The sequence below is a fragment of the Cydia strobilella genome, chromosome 11 (assembly GCF_947568885.1).
Source record: "Cydia strobilella chromosome 11, ilCydStro3.1, whole genome shotgun sequence".
Lineage (NCBI taxonomy): Eukaryota > Metazoa > Arthropoda > Insecta > Lepidoptera > Tortricidae > Cydia > Cydia strobilella.
In genome coordinates this window covers 12,821,135-12,840,431 of record NC_086051.1, presented here as the reverse complement: position 1 = coordinate 12,840,431, position 19,297 = coordinate 12,821,135, and the positions used below count along the sequence as shown (strand labels likewise).

Here is a 19,297-nt window from a genome sequence, read left to right as displayed (position 1 = left end):
AATTAGGTAGTACTTAATCCAAACCATGTCTAATTAACCTTTAAAAATAAAACCAGCATGCCGTACCTAAATAATAAATTGCGTAAAAGGAGAGACATGTCACACCGTCTCGACATATGTATATACCTACATCAGGATAACGTTCAGTGAAGCCGGTTCTAATTATACAATTTGTTACAGTTTTGATCTTGTTATGATACGACTTTAACACGGCTCGCCAGAGCATTTAATTTTTGTTTTGTTAGTGTCTTCACTATCTTATCTTCTTCTGAGACTCTTCTGATATTTTCGACATATCACTCCTTGTAGATAATCTTTCGCTGTTTATCCAGTCTAAGTAGCATATCTATCTAACTGAATGTAAATTAAGTGGTCAGCTACCGTATTGTGTTAAGAGGCCGGTAACGATTTGAAAACAAAAAAGTAAGAGCGTTAAAATCAGTGCATTACGCGCGTTTACCTAAACGTCTATCAGAATAAAAATCATTAAGTACTAATTAGTAAGTCGCTAATATAAACCAGTAGGTACTTGTTATTTGTATTAGGTAACAAAAGGTGTAAAATTTTTGCGACTAAATTCGTTACCGGCCTCTTAAGCACTTGTTGACAATGCCTGTAAAATTTTATTATCTGTGCATGCTTCTTAAAATCTTGTCTGTATGATAAGGAAACTAACCGTGTTTTGGGCTTCTTTTTGCATTTTATTTGCAAATTTTTCTGCTCTATACAGCACAACCGAGCCTATGATTTTTACCACCACACACATATTAATAAAAGGTTAAAAAAATCTTGTGTTGAGGTAAGCAGATGCCAGTAAGTCAAATGATTGATTCATTTTATAGGTACTGACTTTACATTATCTAAGGATATATCTAACCTACAACATTTTGGCTTATATTTCTAAAATCTCTCTTGTGAGAATAATCTACAAATTACTGTTTACTATGCCATTGTCAATCATCATAGACAATAGTTACAACGAGCCTTAAAAGTGCATGGTCATTGTTGATGGTGAAGGTGTTCCACAATAAAAGCTCACAATACGGGACACGAAAAACAGTTTAATTATCGAAAAGTTACAACACCACGTGATTTTATTATGAGAGCAGTATATACGTGTGTCGCGCGCGGATTGACAAGCCGACTGACTCGTGTTCAAAGACAAAAACCGTTGGAGCCTTGTCGCTGCGTCACACGTAGGTATATCTACCTTCAAATTTCAGCTTAAGACTAAAGTTGTACAAATTATTATAGTACCACCATAATGAACAAAATTAAATACAAAGAAAAAAAAACCATTTTGAGCACGTCGCTAACAGTCATAATACGTCCATGCAATTTTGCAGCTCACTGTACCTACATAAAACAGTAACTCCAAACTGATAATCTCTTATTTATGGCTTTATCACACCTACCATAAAATAAAGTAATATGTATTATCATAATTCATGCATTCATAGTCATGTCTCCAATTTCTCGTTTGTGTGCTCTGATCTCAATGATCCCTGTATTTGTAGGATCTCTACTGCTTTGTTTTTAATACACGTAGGTTATTAATTTAATTATAATACAACACAGTACAAATACTCTTTATTACATACCTTAATAAAAGAAAATAAAAGAAAAAGAAAACAGAAACACAAGCGGAGGTGAACAACAGGCGGTCTTATCGCTAAATATGAATAATTCTTTTATAAAATAATTAAGAGTACGGGACTAATTATATAAAATTTATGCATATACATAAGTAGCTTATTTCACTTTAGTGACCAACACCAACGTAAGTATTGCTAAAGTATGAAGTAGGTACTTCTGGTTTTATAGATAATTGCCATTTTGACAATTATCCTTTACGAAGTATCTAATCTAAATAAAACTGTAAATGGCTTAACAATTAATGTCCTTCACTATACGTCCCTCTGAGATATAAATCAAGAATCACCTCTGATGACTAAAATTTCATCACCATTTATTTCTAATGTATAAATTAACTAAGATAATTGAAAGTGGTTATATAATAGTTATTTGTGCAACAAGAGAGGAAAGTTGGTTTTTCTTGCGAGGGACTCAAAAACACGAGATGTAAAATTACTTTGCTCTCGTGTTGCACACATAATTTTTCACCTCAGTAGTGAGAACATATTAAAGGTTAAAATGTATTTCGAATTACACAGAATAAACAGAAAAAAAAGTATTATGATATGTACGATACGATAAGATACGATACGATACGATACGATACGATACGATACGAGACCGGACCGGACCGGACCGGACCGTACCGTACCGTACCATAAAAAAAAATGTAATAAAAGTATGAAGTTCATGGCCTTCACTAAATTAAAAAGCTACATTGTTTCACTCCAGGGAGTGACGAAAGTAGGCTTGTTCGAGCTGCTGAGGTGAAAAAATTTTTTTTTTGTTGTTGTTAAAGATTAGTAATTAATCTATTAACCTTGTTTTGACACATGCAGTGTATATAATGTCCTAAAAATATTTATCTCTTTTTTGAAATAGCCTTGGGTTCGGAATTTTTCGACATGGAAAGCTTTTATTAATCTCTTAGACATTACAGCGGCAAGTACCTAATTAAAATTATTGTATTATTATGACATTAGTCACAACCAGTCATGGCTAACGCATAATGGACAAAAAGTCGTTTGGTAACCATTGAATGATGTATTACATTGGTTTAACCTTTACTAGAATCCCTAGTTTCATCATGTGCGATTGAGTGAGCTAAGGCGTGTATGGAGTATGTGACAGTTGTTTGATATGAGGTGTATTCAGGTTTTAAAGTATGATACCAATGTTATACTGGTTAGTCCATTTTTCTCGCACTAATATGTGAGATTGTGAGAGATGGGACGCGCTGAACATAGTAAGGTATCTTATTTATTAAAGACAAATATCTCTTCAGATGGAGGCGAGCGTTCATTGTGGGTTGAAAGTTGTGTTTTATAAAAATATTCCGTTATTATTAGAGATAATTCAATTAAAAATATGTAAATAGAATACAAGTGTTGGCAATGCGCTATTACTTTGCCCTAAACTTCTACTTTGCATTATATTAATTACCATGTCTAAAATTTTATTTAACGAAGTTTTCATCATCATCATCATCTTGGTGGCTTTTTATGGTAATAAAAAGTATTCAGAATTATTTTTTTACAAAAAAATATGATAATATAATATAGTAATATCAGTATATAAAAAAACCGGCCAAGTGCGAGTCGGACTCCCGCACGAAGGGTTCCGTACCATTACGGAAAAAAACAGCAAAAAATCACGTTTGTTGTATGGGAGCCCCACTTAAATATTTATATTATTCTGTTTTTAGTATTTGTTGTTATAGCGGTAACAGAAATACATCATCTTTGAAAATTGCAACTGTAGCTATCACGGTTCATGGGATACAGCCTGGTGGCAGACGGACAGATGAACAGACGGACAGACGGACAGCGGAGTCTTAATAATAGGGTCCCGTTTTTACCCTTTGGGTACGGAACCCTAAAAACGACGATATTTTTTAATACAGTACCAGTATTTACAGATAGTTTAGTTTCTATCAAACTAAACAGTATGATGACAGCAGACTAGTTTCTAGTTCTTATACGTTAATTAAATATAGATTAATATAATTATAACAACAAACCGGAATCACGTTACTATTTGAAATACAACCAGTGATTAAAAGTAAATTAACTGGACTAGTTTCACTGCAAAACGATACATCTAGCGGCACGGCAGTGCCCCCGCCAAGCCGAGCATAACAAAGTGGCACGGCCGTACTATCCTTTTCTCAAAGCCATTCAGACCATTTTCGACGTCCTGTAACTTTGTGCTGGCTAAAGCTAGAAGCCTGAATTCATGTGACATATAGGGCATGATATGGCTTACATATATTCCCAAGAACAGTCAATTTGAACTTGTAGTTTAAGAATTATTGCACTCTAAAGTTCCTTACTTTTGTCACTGACACACTCACTCACCGATCATCATAATTCTAAGGTACTTCTAGCCAACCAACAAGCTTCAAATTCTCCGGAACTATGTATGAATATTTTTAAGATATAGGCAACCTTTAGGTTTTAGCGGTAAGAGCGTGCGACTTTCAATCCGGAGGTCGCGGGTTCAAACCCCCGGCTCGTACCAATGAGTTTTCCGGAACTTATGTACGAAATATCATTTGATATTTATACCAGTCGCTTTTTCGGTGAAGGAAAACATCGTGAGGAAACCGGACTAATCCTAACAAGGCCCAGTTTCCCCCTCTGGGTTGGAAGGTCAGATGGCAATCGCTTTCGTAAAAACTAGTGCCTACTTCAATTCTTAGGATTAGTTGTCAAGCGGACCCCAGGCTCCCATGAGCCGTGACAAAATGCCGGGATAACGCGAGGAAGCTGAGGCAACCTTTAGGTTTGAGTCTACTAGATAATTTTAGTTGCTGCAAAAATGCATCGCTAAATTCAGTGCTTGAGTAACAAAATACTTTCGATTATGTAGTTACTTAAGACATATCCTGGAAACTACGGCGATTAAATAGCTTCAACTACTTAAAACTGTTCGTGCATTAGGTACTATTGCTAAATGAACCAAATGTAGGTGAGTCAAACTTCAAGAAAATTTGAAAAATTGCAGCCAATACTTACAACAGGGAAAAAATAAAATAATTTATCAAATATTCTGATTTGTGTTTTTTAGTAGTCACACTAGGTAGGTACTACGTATAGATTATAAACTGAAATCGTTGTCACATACCTACTAAAGAAAAAATACCAAGCCCTTCAGTGGAATCCGGCCTACTACTATACTTTTTCTTTAATAGGTATATGACATCTATTTCAGTTTACAATACTTACGATTTTGAAAAGACATTACCATAGATATAGTCCAGTACACTTATACTAGATGTTACTACTAGACTAAGTTCTGTAAATCAATCAATGATATAATGGAAATATATTGGAGCTCCGGTAGCACACTTGGTAGTGGTGATCTTCTTAAAATTTTCTTCTTACTTGCTTTGTGGGTAGTGATGGGTCGTTACCAGTAACTTACTCAAAAGTGGGAATATTCCCGGTAATGCTACCAGTAACATTACCCAGATCGGTAACATTGAGTAACTTTGAAAAAATTATTAGAATTGTATATGCTTTTTTCGTGTTAAATACTTAATAAAATAATAATGCTATTATTTACAGTCATAAAACAGTTAAGGAATCTCTGAGAGAGTAAATTCCCAATGTTACCGGTAACATTCCCAATATTACCAGGTATTTTTCCAAAGTTACTGGGAACATTACTATCTGGAAATAATGATTAAAAGTGAAGACTGGAAATAAAGTAAAAGAAAATATGTGTATAAATCAGTTTAATTATTAGAATAAACCAATCAACATCTAAATATATAAAAGAAGAAACTGACTGACTGACTGACTGACTGCCTGACTGACATATCAACACACAACCCAAACCGCTGGTTCTAGAGATTCCAAATTTGGCACGTAGGTTTCTTATAAGGTCTAGGGGTGCCCTAAGAAATGATTTTTTCAAAATTCACCCCCCAAGGGGATTAAATGGGGGTTCAAAGTTTGTATGGGGAAACAAGATTAGTTAGACTATTATATTCGAAACTTCACAGGAGTATTCCTAACGATAAATGAATAAACACGTGTTGCAGGTTTTTTTTTCAAATTCCCCCCTAATAGGGGGAAATGTGGTGACAAAGTCTGAAAATCAACATGGGTATTGTTTCTATGGTTTATCGGGTTAGGAAAACAAGAACGATTTTAAAATCCAACGTGACGGACGTGAAAAACCATCTCCCCTGTTGGGGTGCAATGGGGTTGAAGACATTTCAATATGGGTGTCGTTTTTATGGTTTTTTGGGACGTTAATTACGAAAATCGCATCGATTTTGAAATTGAATAATGTGCTCATGAAAATTCTTGAAAGTACTCGTATTTGTGCCAAATTGCAATTCAAACGGTCCAGTAGTTTCGGACCAAATCGGTTGTAACAGACGGACCGACAGACAGCCACACGTGATCCTATAAGGGTTCTAATTTTGGGTTTGAGGTATGGAGACCCGCGTTATCCTAATAGATTTTTAAATTTGATTTGGTGCCACCTCGATCGTCGTCAATCGGTACCTAGGCGAGTGCGGGCGGCGCGGCGGGACGGACGGGGTGGAAGGAGTACGTCATCGGGAAACTTCCTGCATCCGTAATGAGTACATTCAAGGTGCTACAAGAAGGTGGTTGTTTGTTTGCTACTTATAAGTTTAGGTTTCCATTCTAAGTAAAATACAAAACATCGTAAGTACATATATATGTATTCTACCTACGAACCATATACCATATAAACCATCTTTTGTAAGTAGTTATAAAACCATATTTTCTCCTTCCCCTGCCTCCCCCGCACCCTGTACATTAGACAAAACGACATAGATTCTTAAATCACGCGGGCGAAGCCGCGGGCAAAAGCTAGTTTTGTATAACGTTCCAAGTGACAAACGTCATTTTTAAATTGTTGGAATTTCGATTTTATATTAATTAATCAAAATTGAAATTAGAGTAGTAGTAGTAGTTTATATATAAAATACTAGCTTTTGCCCGCGACTTCGTCTGCGTGGAATTAGTAATTTGGGTAGCTTATTTTTAAACAATCAGCTAGATTTATTGTTTCCCCATACAAACTTCCACCCCTTTTTACTACCTAAATTTTACCCGCTGAACATTCAACTTGTGGTAGCCCCCTGGTGGGAGATCAGCAGCGTCTCCAGCAGAAACTTGGTCACCAGTCTTGCAGGCACCGAGTGACCCATGGGAAGTCACCTCCAGGTGTTCTACGTCTTGGAAAATTCAACCTGATTACAGCAAACAGGTCAGACGCCTGCTTCATCTGGCAGACCTCCAGGTGTTCCAGGTCTTGGAGAACTTAACCTGCCTACAGCATACTCTACCAACATCAGATTAAAGGAGTTTTACCCTCATCAGGTACATCCAGCAGCACTCCAGGTGTTCCAGGTCTTGAGCTATCTCCATCATACACTACCAACAACACGTTGAGCGAGTGTTACCCCTGACCTTTTGTACCCAGCAGCACTCCAGGTGTTCCAGATCTTGAGCTTTTCCCATAATACACTACCAGCGGTACGTTGAGCGAGTGTTACCCCTGATCCGTTGCACCCAGCAGCACTCCAGGTGTTCCAGGTCTTGAGCTTTCCTCATCATATACAACCAGCGTCACGTTGAGCGAGTGTTACCCCTGACCCTTTGCTCCCAGTAGCACTCCACATTGTCTTGAGCTTTATCCATCATATACTACCAGCAGCACGTTGAGCGATTGTTACCCCAGACCCGTTGCACCCAGGAGCACTCCAGGTGTTCCAGGTCTTGAGCTGCCTCCATCATACATTACCAGCGGCACTTTGAGTGAGTGTTAGAAGAGTGGAGAAGAGAACAGGATGACTTCGGGAATAAACACTACTCTACACCCTCCCAAACAATTAAGACTATCTCCATATCAAATTTCATCTAAATCGGTTTTATTGGGTTCCATACAAATTTCCACTCCCCTTTTCACCCCCTTTAGGGTTGATTTCTAGGGTAAAACCTATCCTATATCCCTCACGCAAAATAGGCGCAATAGTAAGACGTCGAGTTGCGGAAACCAAGCCCGCGAATATCTATCCTATGTCCTTCCCCAGGACCCAAATTACCTCCATACCAAACTAAATCAACCACTGCTACCAAATCGGTTCAGCGGTTATTGATTCCCCATACAAGTGTCAACTCCCCTTTCCATCCCCTTAAGGGGTGAGTTCTGGAATAAAAAAGTATTCTATGTCCTTCCCCGGTGCTCACTATCTGTATACCAAATTTATAAAATTGATCCCATAGCTCTTATGCCAGCGAATTAAGAACTATGGGACATATTTTTGAGTAAGTTGTACTAAAAAAATAAGTTTTGAACCTTATTTTATCTCATATAAGTCATCACTATCATCAGTTTCGTATGTTACCGGCTTTTGGGAATGTTACTGGTAACATTGGTAACTTACTAGTAACATTCCCAAATGGAAACTTGCTGGTAGCGGGAATGTTACCGCTGCCCATCACTATTTGTGGGTCTTGGTCACCTCAACCATTTTTTACCATTTCACTCTATCAGCCTTCCTCGATACTGTAGACTTTCCAACGTTTAATTTGCCTTTTTTTTGATTTTTCTTGTTGCGTTGTATTTCCCTAACCCTTTAATGAATACAAAAAGTAATTTACTTATAGGTACCTATAACTAGTTAATTACGAATCTAAGTTTGCAGTTCTGGAAACTACTACTGGAAAGTCTGGTTACTGGAAAGTCCGACTCACCTTTTTCTCCCAGCCAATAGGAACACCTGCTGCTAGCTTGTTATCGCATACCTCCAGTTTGATTTACTAGCTACGCTCCAACGAATCCAGGCCTTCCAGGCCTTGGCCCTTATTCCAAGAGTATAAGGCATATTTTTTGTGGTTGCTGGGCGCTTTAATACGTTACTGACCTGGAAAAATAATGATGCAGAGGATTCGCATCGAGTTTAAGAGTACCAGGAAATGTGTTTTGTTTACGTTGATATCTGAAGAGCTTATGCTGCGAGTGATGTCAAAATTATATCAAGTTAAGTCAAGAATCTGTAAAGTTTGAATCAAGTTTGTACCAGTTTTGAAATGTCTCCATTTCATCATACAGATTTATAGCCTCAGTTTTAGTGATGATTTTACAAATAAACAAAATTTATATTTCGTGTAATATTCCTTTTTGCTTCGGCTTAATTGCCCTAAGTCCTATAATATTGTTTACTTTTTTATCTTCATGCGCGGTTAAAATACTTCAGAGTCCCAAGCACCTGGAAACTATAACGTATAAATACCAGACCAAACTTATTTGCGACCGTGAATCGGACAGATTCGTAAAATAAAGACAGAAATTAAAAAGTTTTAACTACGTAACACGGAAATGTCATCGTTTACGAAAGTAGATCTACTCCGAAAGGTCATGGTATGCATGGTATGAATTATAAAGGGAAAAGCGATACTGAGATTATCGTTCCATCGTTTACACTGTTAACTGACATAAACCTTATTGCCAATGCATAAGGTCCACTTATGTTCAGTCAAATGAGATCCTGTTAGTACAGATAACACCTTTACGTCAATGACACCTGGAAATATTTCTCTGTTGAAAAGCTGTTAAATATTCCACGCCGGTATCGACGTGTAGATAACTAGTGAAGTGTAAATTTACATTTCAGTAAAAAACATAAATTCTTACTAAGAACTCGCCTTGTGATATGCGTGCAGGACACTATCAGTAAAAATGACATGAATAATATTGTCATTCTTTAGTCTTATTTAAATTTTCTTATTATTTCACTTTATTCCGATCACTACACTGTCAATTCAATAACAATGTCAATACTTTACTAAGGTTGATGCCACTTATAGTGTCTGATTTACGTTCTAGCATAGACATACCTAAATAATACATTACGGTCATTCTCAATAAATATATCTGCGGTCTAATTGCCGCGACCCTTACAAAATGTATGAAAAATGTCGTGGCAATTAGACGCAAACGCAGACATATTCTCAGAGATATTTAGATTGTCGGTGTTTGATCCATTAATTGCACATTATACCTACATCAATGTGCATAGAGCAATATTCGCCACTACGCTACCTAAATAAATAAATAATAAACGGGATAAACGCTAAGACTGTTTGACGTGCTTGACATTTTTTTTTTACTTATCCATTATCGCATTCACTGCCAGGGGGCGTGGCCTAGGAACAAACTTGTATGACGGTGAACGCACATGTGCGTTGGGGGCAGTGAATGTGTTATCAATTCTCAGCCTAAAAATAGGTGAGCAAAATAAAAAGTATCGCGTGTATGTAGCCACTGAATTGATGCGTCATTACACAACACGATTTCGTGTCAGAAACAGACAAAATAAGCAGCAAAATCACAATGTTTTGATAACACAATTACACTGCCTACGTAGAGATAATCTTCAACTTTCTAACATTCCAAATGAACCGAATATGATCTAGTTGGAGTAGTCTGCGTCAATTGGGCAACTGTTGCGTAACGTAATAACGGCCTGCTACTGTCATGAACGCTGGCTGACCATTTGTGAACTTTATTTCAATGAAATAAGACGTACAGTTGATTAGTTCAGAGTGCAGCTTTTGATACGTGTGATTTGTTTTGTTAGACACAGAGCTGAAGTCACTTGATAGCATCCTTTTGATTTAACTTCAAAGCATATACTTACAATTTTGATTTTCAGTGCGCAAAGGAACTTATTTTTTTGTAAAGGAAAATTAAATTCACAGTTTTACTTAAAACATGTTACATAACATAAAGATAAACACATAGGTACCTAATTCTTTTCCGGCTATATAACATATATCGTCATAGAGTACGAAATGACCACTTCATAAAATATTGGACAAAAAATCGTGTAATGATATTTATAATTACCATTCGTAATAGATTACAAAAAACAAATTATTTCATCGTTTCTATTTTTAGTTTTAGACACTATATGCTCAAACATGTTTAATTTATTTTAGGAAATGAATTTTCGACAACTAAAATACGAAGAATTATTTATTTAAAATCAATTTATATAGACTATTGATTAATATATATCGTCGGGTGACAAGCAAAAGTTACTAAGTACCACCACAAGTTCATAACCATAGTGAATAGTGAATAGTAGTAGTATTATTATCCGAATAAGGTTGATTTTTGTTTAATTATTTTTAGTAATTAGTGAGTTTTGCTTGTCACCTGACGATATAGAAATTGTACATCATAATTGATCGTTGCTTAAATATGTGTATTTAAATGATAATGAATTTTTAACCGACTTCAAGATTTCAAAAGGAGGAGGTTCTCAATTCGGTTATATGTTTTTTGTTTTTTTTTTATGTTTGTTACTCCATAACTCCGTCATTTCTGGCCCGATTTTGAAAATTCTTTTTTGATTGTAAGTATATATATACAGATTGGTCCCGTTTTTGTCAAAACGCAGTTCTGATGATGGGATCCATGAGGAATCGAGGGAACTCCTCAAATGTTAAAGGCATACATATAGTGATTTTAGTATTTTCATCAACAAATCAAGCATTTACATTTAAAAAAGTGACATTTGATGAAGTGGAACTGCTGATGATGATCAGAACGGAACTCTTCAATGACGCATAGTTTACGTTTGGCGATTTGTCCTTTTCGTTGTTTGTTAAGCAAGTTAGGTTTCAAGACGCATTTTTGTCAAGCTCGAGTTCTGATGATGGGATCCATGAGGAATCGAGGGAACTCCTCAAATGTTAAATTCATACATATAGTGATTTTTGTATTTTAATCAACAAATCCAGCATTTACATAAAAAAGTGACATTGAAAGTGAATGAAGTGGAACTTTTTTGAACTGCGATCCTCACAGAACCGAACTGCTATTAGAAAAGTGGGTTAGGTTACAACTGTGACCCTTATAGAAACGAAATGCTATCAGAATATTGGGTTAGGTTAGGTTAGAACTGTGACCCTTACAGAAACGAAATGCTACTAGAAAAGTGGGTGGTTTTACCTCCTTTTAGTTAGGCAAACGGTGCTGTCTTTTTCATTTCATTGTCGCCAATAACACCACCATCAACAATAAGTAACCTCTCAACGGCATGCCCCATTGAAGTCGGTTTTTTTTCTTAAAAATTATATATAGACAATTCCACGCTTAGTTTAATGGTATCTTAATGCCTTTTAAAATTCACTTACTCAAACCTTCTACTTGCAAAAAGTATATCGTCAAGTACTTGTACATTACTAAATACGCCAATTGTTTTTATTTATTACAACACAAAGTCAATGAAGAAAAGAAAATAAATGCACAGCAGCCAATGTAAACATAAGTAGCCTGTTCTCTCGTATTTTATTGAGTGCCCAAAGCGATCTTATCGACGGAGCGCAAAAATATAAGTTTCTTTAAAACGCCATTTAAGTCTATATGAGGCCCGTAAACAAATACTTAGTAAAGATAAGATAGATACCGGTCCTTTTAACTTTTCAATACAGCCGTTTCTTACAATATTTTTCGTATAACTTCTCGTTGCCAGTCATGTGGTAAAAGCAAGATGTCTTTTGAGTCGGCTGAACATTCCACTTTTAAAATGTTTACTTTTATTTTGATACCATTTGGCTCCTCGTTAACCGCGGAGTTTTCGCTTTATTGTCCCGCGAATATTCAAAAAACCGGCCAAGTGCCAGTCGGACTCGCGTTCCAAGGGTTTCGTACATTACATACAATTTAAACAATGTATTTTTTATGTGAAATGTCTGTACACAACCCGTAGGGGTCGGATCAAAAACTAAGTAATTGAGTCCGACTCACGCTTGACTGCACATTTCTAATAGGTTTTCCTGTGATCTATAGGTAAAGATCTATTTTGTGCATTTTTTTCAAAATTTTTGACCCAGTAGTTTCGGAGATAAAGAGGGGGAATGGTCAGTTTTTGCCTATTTACTTAAATAACTTCTAAACTGTTTATCTTAAAATTATAAAAAATATATATTTGAAATTCCCACAATGAGCTCTTTCATTTGATATATAACACGATATATTTTGACCAACTTTATTTTTTAATTTTCTCATTTACCCCCTAAAAGTGGCCCCCGTGTTTAAAATTATTTTGTTTACGTTACATGTCCATCCTTGGTCACAAACTTACATATGTGTACCAAATTTCAACTTAATTGGTCCAGTAGTTTCGGAGAAAATAGGCTGTGACAGACGGACAGACAGACGCACGAGTGATCCTATAAGGGTTCCGTTTTTTCCGTTTGAGGTACGGAACCCTAAAAACTGCATCGGCAAAGTGAATTTAAGAATCCATTTTTGTCAAAGCTTTGGTCAGAGTCAGAAACCGTAATTCTTAATGATGTATTTTTGCTGTCGAATTTTGCTTTGAACTTCACCTTTAGCCTAGATTTTTTTTGCACTGCATCATTAATAAAAGATGTCAAGCATCTAATATTAAGACATAACATAACGCATACGCGGTATTTTTTATCAATCCTACTGAACCTTGGTATTGCTGTAAATTCCCACAATAGGCCAGTCAAATTAGATTTTTTCCAGAAATTAATTCCCAGCAAGCTGAAAATCGTCTTAATCCCTTCATTTGGTTCTAAATTAGTGTAATCCGAGTTTGCTCCATTCCTGGAGTTGTGGAGAATTTTTGCTCTTTTTCAGTTTTTTGCTTGTAGTTCAAAAACGGTACGTCCGACGGAAAATTTGCTCTAATCATGATAAAAATTTACATCTGAGGATCCGAAAGATACCTTAATATGAATCAGTCGTCAAAGATTGTCAAGAATGAACGCCACATTGAATTTTTTTTCTTTTGGGATAATCGTGTTTAAATCAATTTTTTTTACCAGTGTCTGATCCACAACAACCATGCGGGTAATGACATTGTAATTGATGATAGGTTCCTTCCACATCGAGTAGTTTTGTCAATCCAAGGTAAAATGTACTCCCAAGGCTCCCAAAGTTTATCCACACTTCCTGGGATGGAGCAAACTCGGATTATTACGCATTTAGGACCAAATGAAGGAGGAAGGAAAATGATCTCCAGCTTGCTGGGAATTAATTCCTCAAAACGCTTTTTTTGGATCTAATTTGACTGGCCTATAAACGAATTACCATGGAGAGTTTTCAGACTAACATAGTTTTGTGAGTAGAGAGTCCAACACAGTTAAGAAAAATTACTATAGCAGATTCCACCCTATAAAAACATCCTATTCAGGTTCTACTTTGGGTGTACGGGTATCTAAATGCCTTGAATAATTTAATTTAATTTCGAAAAATATTTATAAATATAATTCGTATACTCTATCTCTACCTATAATAGGTACCGTTATTAACCACCCTCGCTTTGAATGGTGGAAAAGTTAGTTTTAAATGAGTGTTTCATCCAAATGCTTCGCTAAACTGCTTTTCCCCTTGTCCTCAGAATGTTCGACCTGTAACGACGATGAGCTCGGAGTCACGCGGTGGACTATGCCACTGCTCAAGACGGGGGAGAAGAGATACTATCTAGGAATATTCTTCAAGGTAAATATGTACTTAATAATTACTAAAATTGACTAAAAAGTCAAATAGACGTGTCTGATGGCCAAAACTGTCATGGTGAGAATAAGCGACAGATTTGGCTGCCAAATGCTTTCTCCACTCATCGTTTCTCGCTTCTCGTCATACATTGAGAGTTTTGTTTTCCAGACTCGACTGTGAGGCAGATGTGACGAGTAATACAGTGTTTACACGAGACAAATTACCGTCTAATTTTATAACAATCCTATTGATACTAATAAGTAAACTTTAATAGAACCATATCAATTTAATAGCCTGGGCTCAGTGGATTGTCTTGATAATTGACATAGTGTGAATACTGCATAAATAAAATGTAATGGAGATGGGCCAAATATTCGGTAATTATTCGGTATTCGGCATATTCAGTAAGTTCTCCGATGTTCGTATTCGGCCGAATTATTTGCCGAAAATTATTTGTTTTTTTTATTAATGTGCCGAATTTTCTGCAAACTCATTTGTTTTATGTTTTTCTTGTTGCAACATACACTGTAAAAGCTCCTCCAGAACCTTCAAGGATCCTATACCCTCTATGTGACAAACGGAAATTATATATTTGAAATACCCATCAAATTAGAGAGATAGAAATTTATATTTAATTGTTTGTTTCAAGTTCAATCGAAAATATTGAAAAAGTTTATTATAAATACGATAGTAATTTCGTCGGACTGTAGGGTTTTATGCTAGTATCAAAGCGATATAGTTGAGGTTATACCGTGCTTGCAGTTGCAGGCAGTTTTAGTTTTGCCAGTAGCCGCTGGCGCTAGCAGCTGCAAGCTGGTTTTTGACAGAAGGTATGGTCGCATTCATAATTATTAATTGTCAATGGATTTGTTTGTTTCTTGAATGTTTTTCTTTTTTTCTTGTATACTTGTTTTTTTTTATTTTTGTTTGTGCTCTTCATGTATTTATTTTTGGTTTGGTTAATATGTTTGTAATTATTCTTTGTGTGTATCTTTGTAATGTTTTAATATGTATCTTTGTGTGTTATCTGTCGTGGCATCACCGAATGGGCCCTACGGAAGACCAGCGCTGGCATTATGCTGAGTTGGGTCCACTTCGTGATGCACACTTGATGATCTCTTCTTTTCTTGCTGTTGTTGTCTGTACATGTTCGTACTTGTGTTTTGATCGTCACGAATAAATGTCTTTTATCTTTATCTTTATAAAATGAGTAGACAAGTATAAAAAAACAGACGGGTGTAGGAATAATACCACAGATTAATAAATAGTTACTTCGTAACAGATACATCATTCCCATACAAAAGCGAAAATACCTACGCTATAATAGCCTACAAAATCTTAATAATAATACCTGCTGCTCAGGACGAGAAGAAATGTACCATAAGTACGCGCACAAAGAGTCGAGACTACCTTGCTCGCCGTGCGAGTCACGTGCCAACGCGTCATCGTAAGAATGCGCTAGGGTTGTACTGTTACTTATGTTATTATTGTAATAAAACGAATGTTGCGAATCAACCATATTTTTTTAAATATTTGATTGACTAATAAAAAAACAATTATATTACCTGACTCAAAAAACTCCTTAATTTAAGATTTACGTACTTATGTTCAAAGAAATAAATGGTGACAAAATTCATAAAGATAGATTTAAAATACTACTCTGTAAATACGACAAATTTTCCTTTGTTTTTTGACTTTTACACCCATCTACTGCACAATAATTACGTGGTTTCGGCATTTCGAAGCATAGGCGCGGGAAACGTGCGGTGCGAGCGCTCAGGCGGGCGTTCGGCGGCCCTCTGTCGGTTGTATCGTCGACGATACGCCGAGCGGTAGGCATATAGCGCGTGGCCTTGAGCGAGTGAAGGAGGCCTGATAATACTTATAGGTTTAGAATTGAGAAGAGCAACATTCTAGTCCTACAGTTTAGCCCAAATTGCATTGAATGGACGAATGAGTAATTTATGATAGTGAAAATACATGCATACAAACTTGTAACAAAGGTAACTGTTACATAAAACGCGCCCGCACATAATTGTCTCAGAACAAGTCTAGTAATTAGTGGGCGAGCCGAACAGAGACAATGACACTGCATTTGTTTGGTAGCATTGACACCTGTTGCAAGTTATAGAAAGTGAAGTATTAATTTAAATATAATCGAACAATGCGCAAACGCCGTGGGTGTGCCAGGGAAAGCCACGCATCCATCTGAACGTTGGATCATTAAAAATGTCTCATTAAAGCTCTTTATTTCGTTAATATCTATGCAATTTTGTACCTTGTTTCATTGCAAGAAGTACACATTTGTACATATATTTATAATTCGACTTTGAGTTAAGCTTTTTTAATTCGTGGCGATTCCATGGTGTAACGACAAGAGATGCGCACGCGTTGACGTAACTGCATTTATCGGCAATGACAAGGAGACGAAATGGACACCGCGAGGATATTCCATATATTTGCATTTCAAACAGAAAAAGCTGTCGGGTCGTTGGTGATATCGCCATTTCTCACATTTTTGTGGCCATAAGTTAGACATATCATTTATGTACATATACCTACATAAACCTACTGTTACTAAATCATTGCTTTAATTTTTAAGGTTTAACCAAAAATAAAATACTACTGTCTGTTTCTTAAAGTAGGTACTACACCATTCATTGTCTATGCAAGAAAAAAATGAGCGTACTATCCTATTGCCTATGGGCAGTACCTACTCTTCATATAAAAAAACCGGCCAAGTGCGAGTCGGACTCGCGCACCGAGGGTTCCGTACTTTTTAGTATTTGTTGTTATAGCGGCAACAGAAATACATCATCTGTGAAAATTTCAACTGTCTAGCTATCACGGTTCATGAGATACAGCCTGGTGACAGATAGACAGACGGACAGCGGAGTCTTAGTAATAGGGTCCCGTTTTTACCTTTTGGGTACGGAACCCTAAAAATGAATAATGTAATGAAGTATTGGGCCTAACACAATGTTACTTGGAGAAACCGTAAAATTTAATAGTTTTCTGTCTTTGCATTGAGAAATGGTGCTTAACCTTACAACCTTCATTGTCTGATATGTGACAACACATTCGTGTATGTAGTAAAAGTAGCAATAATTTATGGTTAACCCACAGACGCGCGCGGGACCGTTTAATAGTAATCTTCATGCATTCAGATAAGGTTTCCTTGTGGGGTGTTACCTATGTAAAATAGCCGTAGTGTTCAAAGGATCGGTCCTTAACAGCAGAAGTTTAATAACTACGTAATATTTTTTGCGTAAACTTGACTGCGTTCGGTCAATGCGAAAAACCAAAGCATATAGTGTCCCTACAGTTGTCAACACGCAAAAAAATCTAATAGGTACTTAATTTTTATTACAGTAGCGTCTTGCGTATAAGTGAGGCAGCTAAACGTCCATATCTGTGGTTTAACGTAAATATAAATCGTGATAGACTTCGTAACGCGATTGGTATGAGAATGTGGAGTGTCCATTATAGTTGTCAACCGCAAATGCCACAGCCAATTTTAGCTCGCGGTTTGGTGATGTGGGTAAGTGGTGGGTAACAGAATGAATTCTTATGAAATTATTTAGTACTGAATGTCTAGGAATTTGTTGGGTTTTCTGATATGACTATATAATAGTTTTTATCTACACACATATCATAAACCCTCTTGATGCCTTCATAATATTGGCCAACATTAACATAAACTGTTTTGTTACAACAAATTTTTTATATGTGAAAGTTGTAGGTAATTGCTTTATTATTATAGTATATCAAAATCGATTTGGTACTGACATTCATATTTCGAACATCTCTGAAAAAAGTTGATTTTGACCACTATTCTATTCATATTCAGTGTAGATAAAATAGTGTATGTGTAATAATGTAGTGTGTGTGTAAGATAGACACTCGTGTGGTGTGCATCTCGCAGACTGTCAAGGCGTTATGGCGTCATATGGCGTTAGAAAACTTCTCTTACAATGTGTCTATCTTCGAGTACCTAACCCTAAAGTCACAAAAAAGTAGAATTAAATTTATTACAATCTTTAAGGTCATAGAATCATGAATACTGTCTAGCTGGCTAATCAAATGACACATCATGCTAATTTTTTTATGTTATGAAACGAAAAGAATAAATCACTAGTTTCGTTTATAAATCATCACCTAAAAACAAGAGATGAGATTAGGAGATTTTAAGACCATCAAAATGTAACGATACAATTGGTCTAACCTAATTCGTGGAGTGGATAGGTATGGTATCACTGTTTTCAGCAAGCGAATTGATACCTAACCTCATTTGCGTTCAATGTTACTTACTTAGTTCATTCATTAATAATTTGCTCGATTATACCAGTTATTACACTTGTTACCCAGTTCAAGTGCAGTAACTTACTCCACAAGCTACGCCGTCTTGTTTGTTAGACTGAATTTGTAAGTTAAATTTTATATTATACAACGGTAAGTACTACTTTTATACAAGACTTTATATTTTAAGGACGCTTATGAATGAAACATTGAATTTCATTAAATACTAATATACATACATAGAAAACTAGTTTTATTTCACAGAACTAAATTAACTTTACCAGAACACACTGAAGAAACAATGTGTTAAGCATAATTTGCCACTTTTAATGATTTCAAAATCAGTTAATACATGGAGGAATTAATTGTAACATCATTTGTGGCATTTCCATAACACCATACTTATTTTTACTTTGTTAGGCGACCAGCCTATTGAGGTTCAATTCATGCTGTCGAATGAATAATGTTTATCTAAACCCTAAATAGATTAATTTAAGTCCGGTTTTAAAAAGGCTATTTATATTCAAGCTAGCACCTTACATACTAATTCCGCGCGATAAAAACAAAAATCATCAATCGTGATGTTCGTGATCGCTGGGTGCAGCACCATTGAGTTTGGCACGTGACTCATTTCGCTTTCGTATTGTCCGGATGTTTACTACTTTTTCTCAAACATGCTATGTAATATTGATATTACGTTCTTTATATTAGGCTGGGAAGTATCACGTCTCAGGCGCGGCTAGACGAGAGGTCTGTAATGAAATTTCATACAAAGTTGCAGGCCTAGGCCGGGAAGTGGCTTATTTTTAAATTTTTATTTCACATATATTTGTGA

At 36.1% G+C, this 19,297-nt stretch overlaps 1 protein-coding gene and 1 long non-coding RNA gene across 3 annotated transcripts in view; one reads left to right on the top strand and one right to left on the bottom strand.

The window, feature by feature from the left end:
- The window catches only part of LOC134745190 (C-type lectin 37Db), a 105,251-nt gene that overhangs the window by 71,636 nt on the left and 14,318 nt on the right, over positions 1-19,297 (top strand). For both annotated transcript variants that reach the window (XM_063679183.1, XM_063679182.1), the window contains exon 2: positions 14,066-14,166. In XM_063679183.1, the coding sequence (XP_063535253.1) occupies positions 14,066-14,166 (101 nt within the window). The remainder of the gene's footprint in view (positions 1-14,065; positions 14,167-19,297) is intronic.
- LOC134745220 (uncharacterized) overlaps positions 15,156-19,297 on the bottom strand; it is a 118,100-nt gene continuing 113,958 nt past the window's right edge. Inside the window, exon 2 of the long non-coding RNA XR_010128143.1 lies at positions 15,156-15,281. This is a non-coding gene — a long non-coding RNA (uncharacterized LOC134745220). The remainder of the gene's footprint in view (positions 15,282-19,297) is intronic.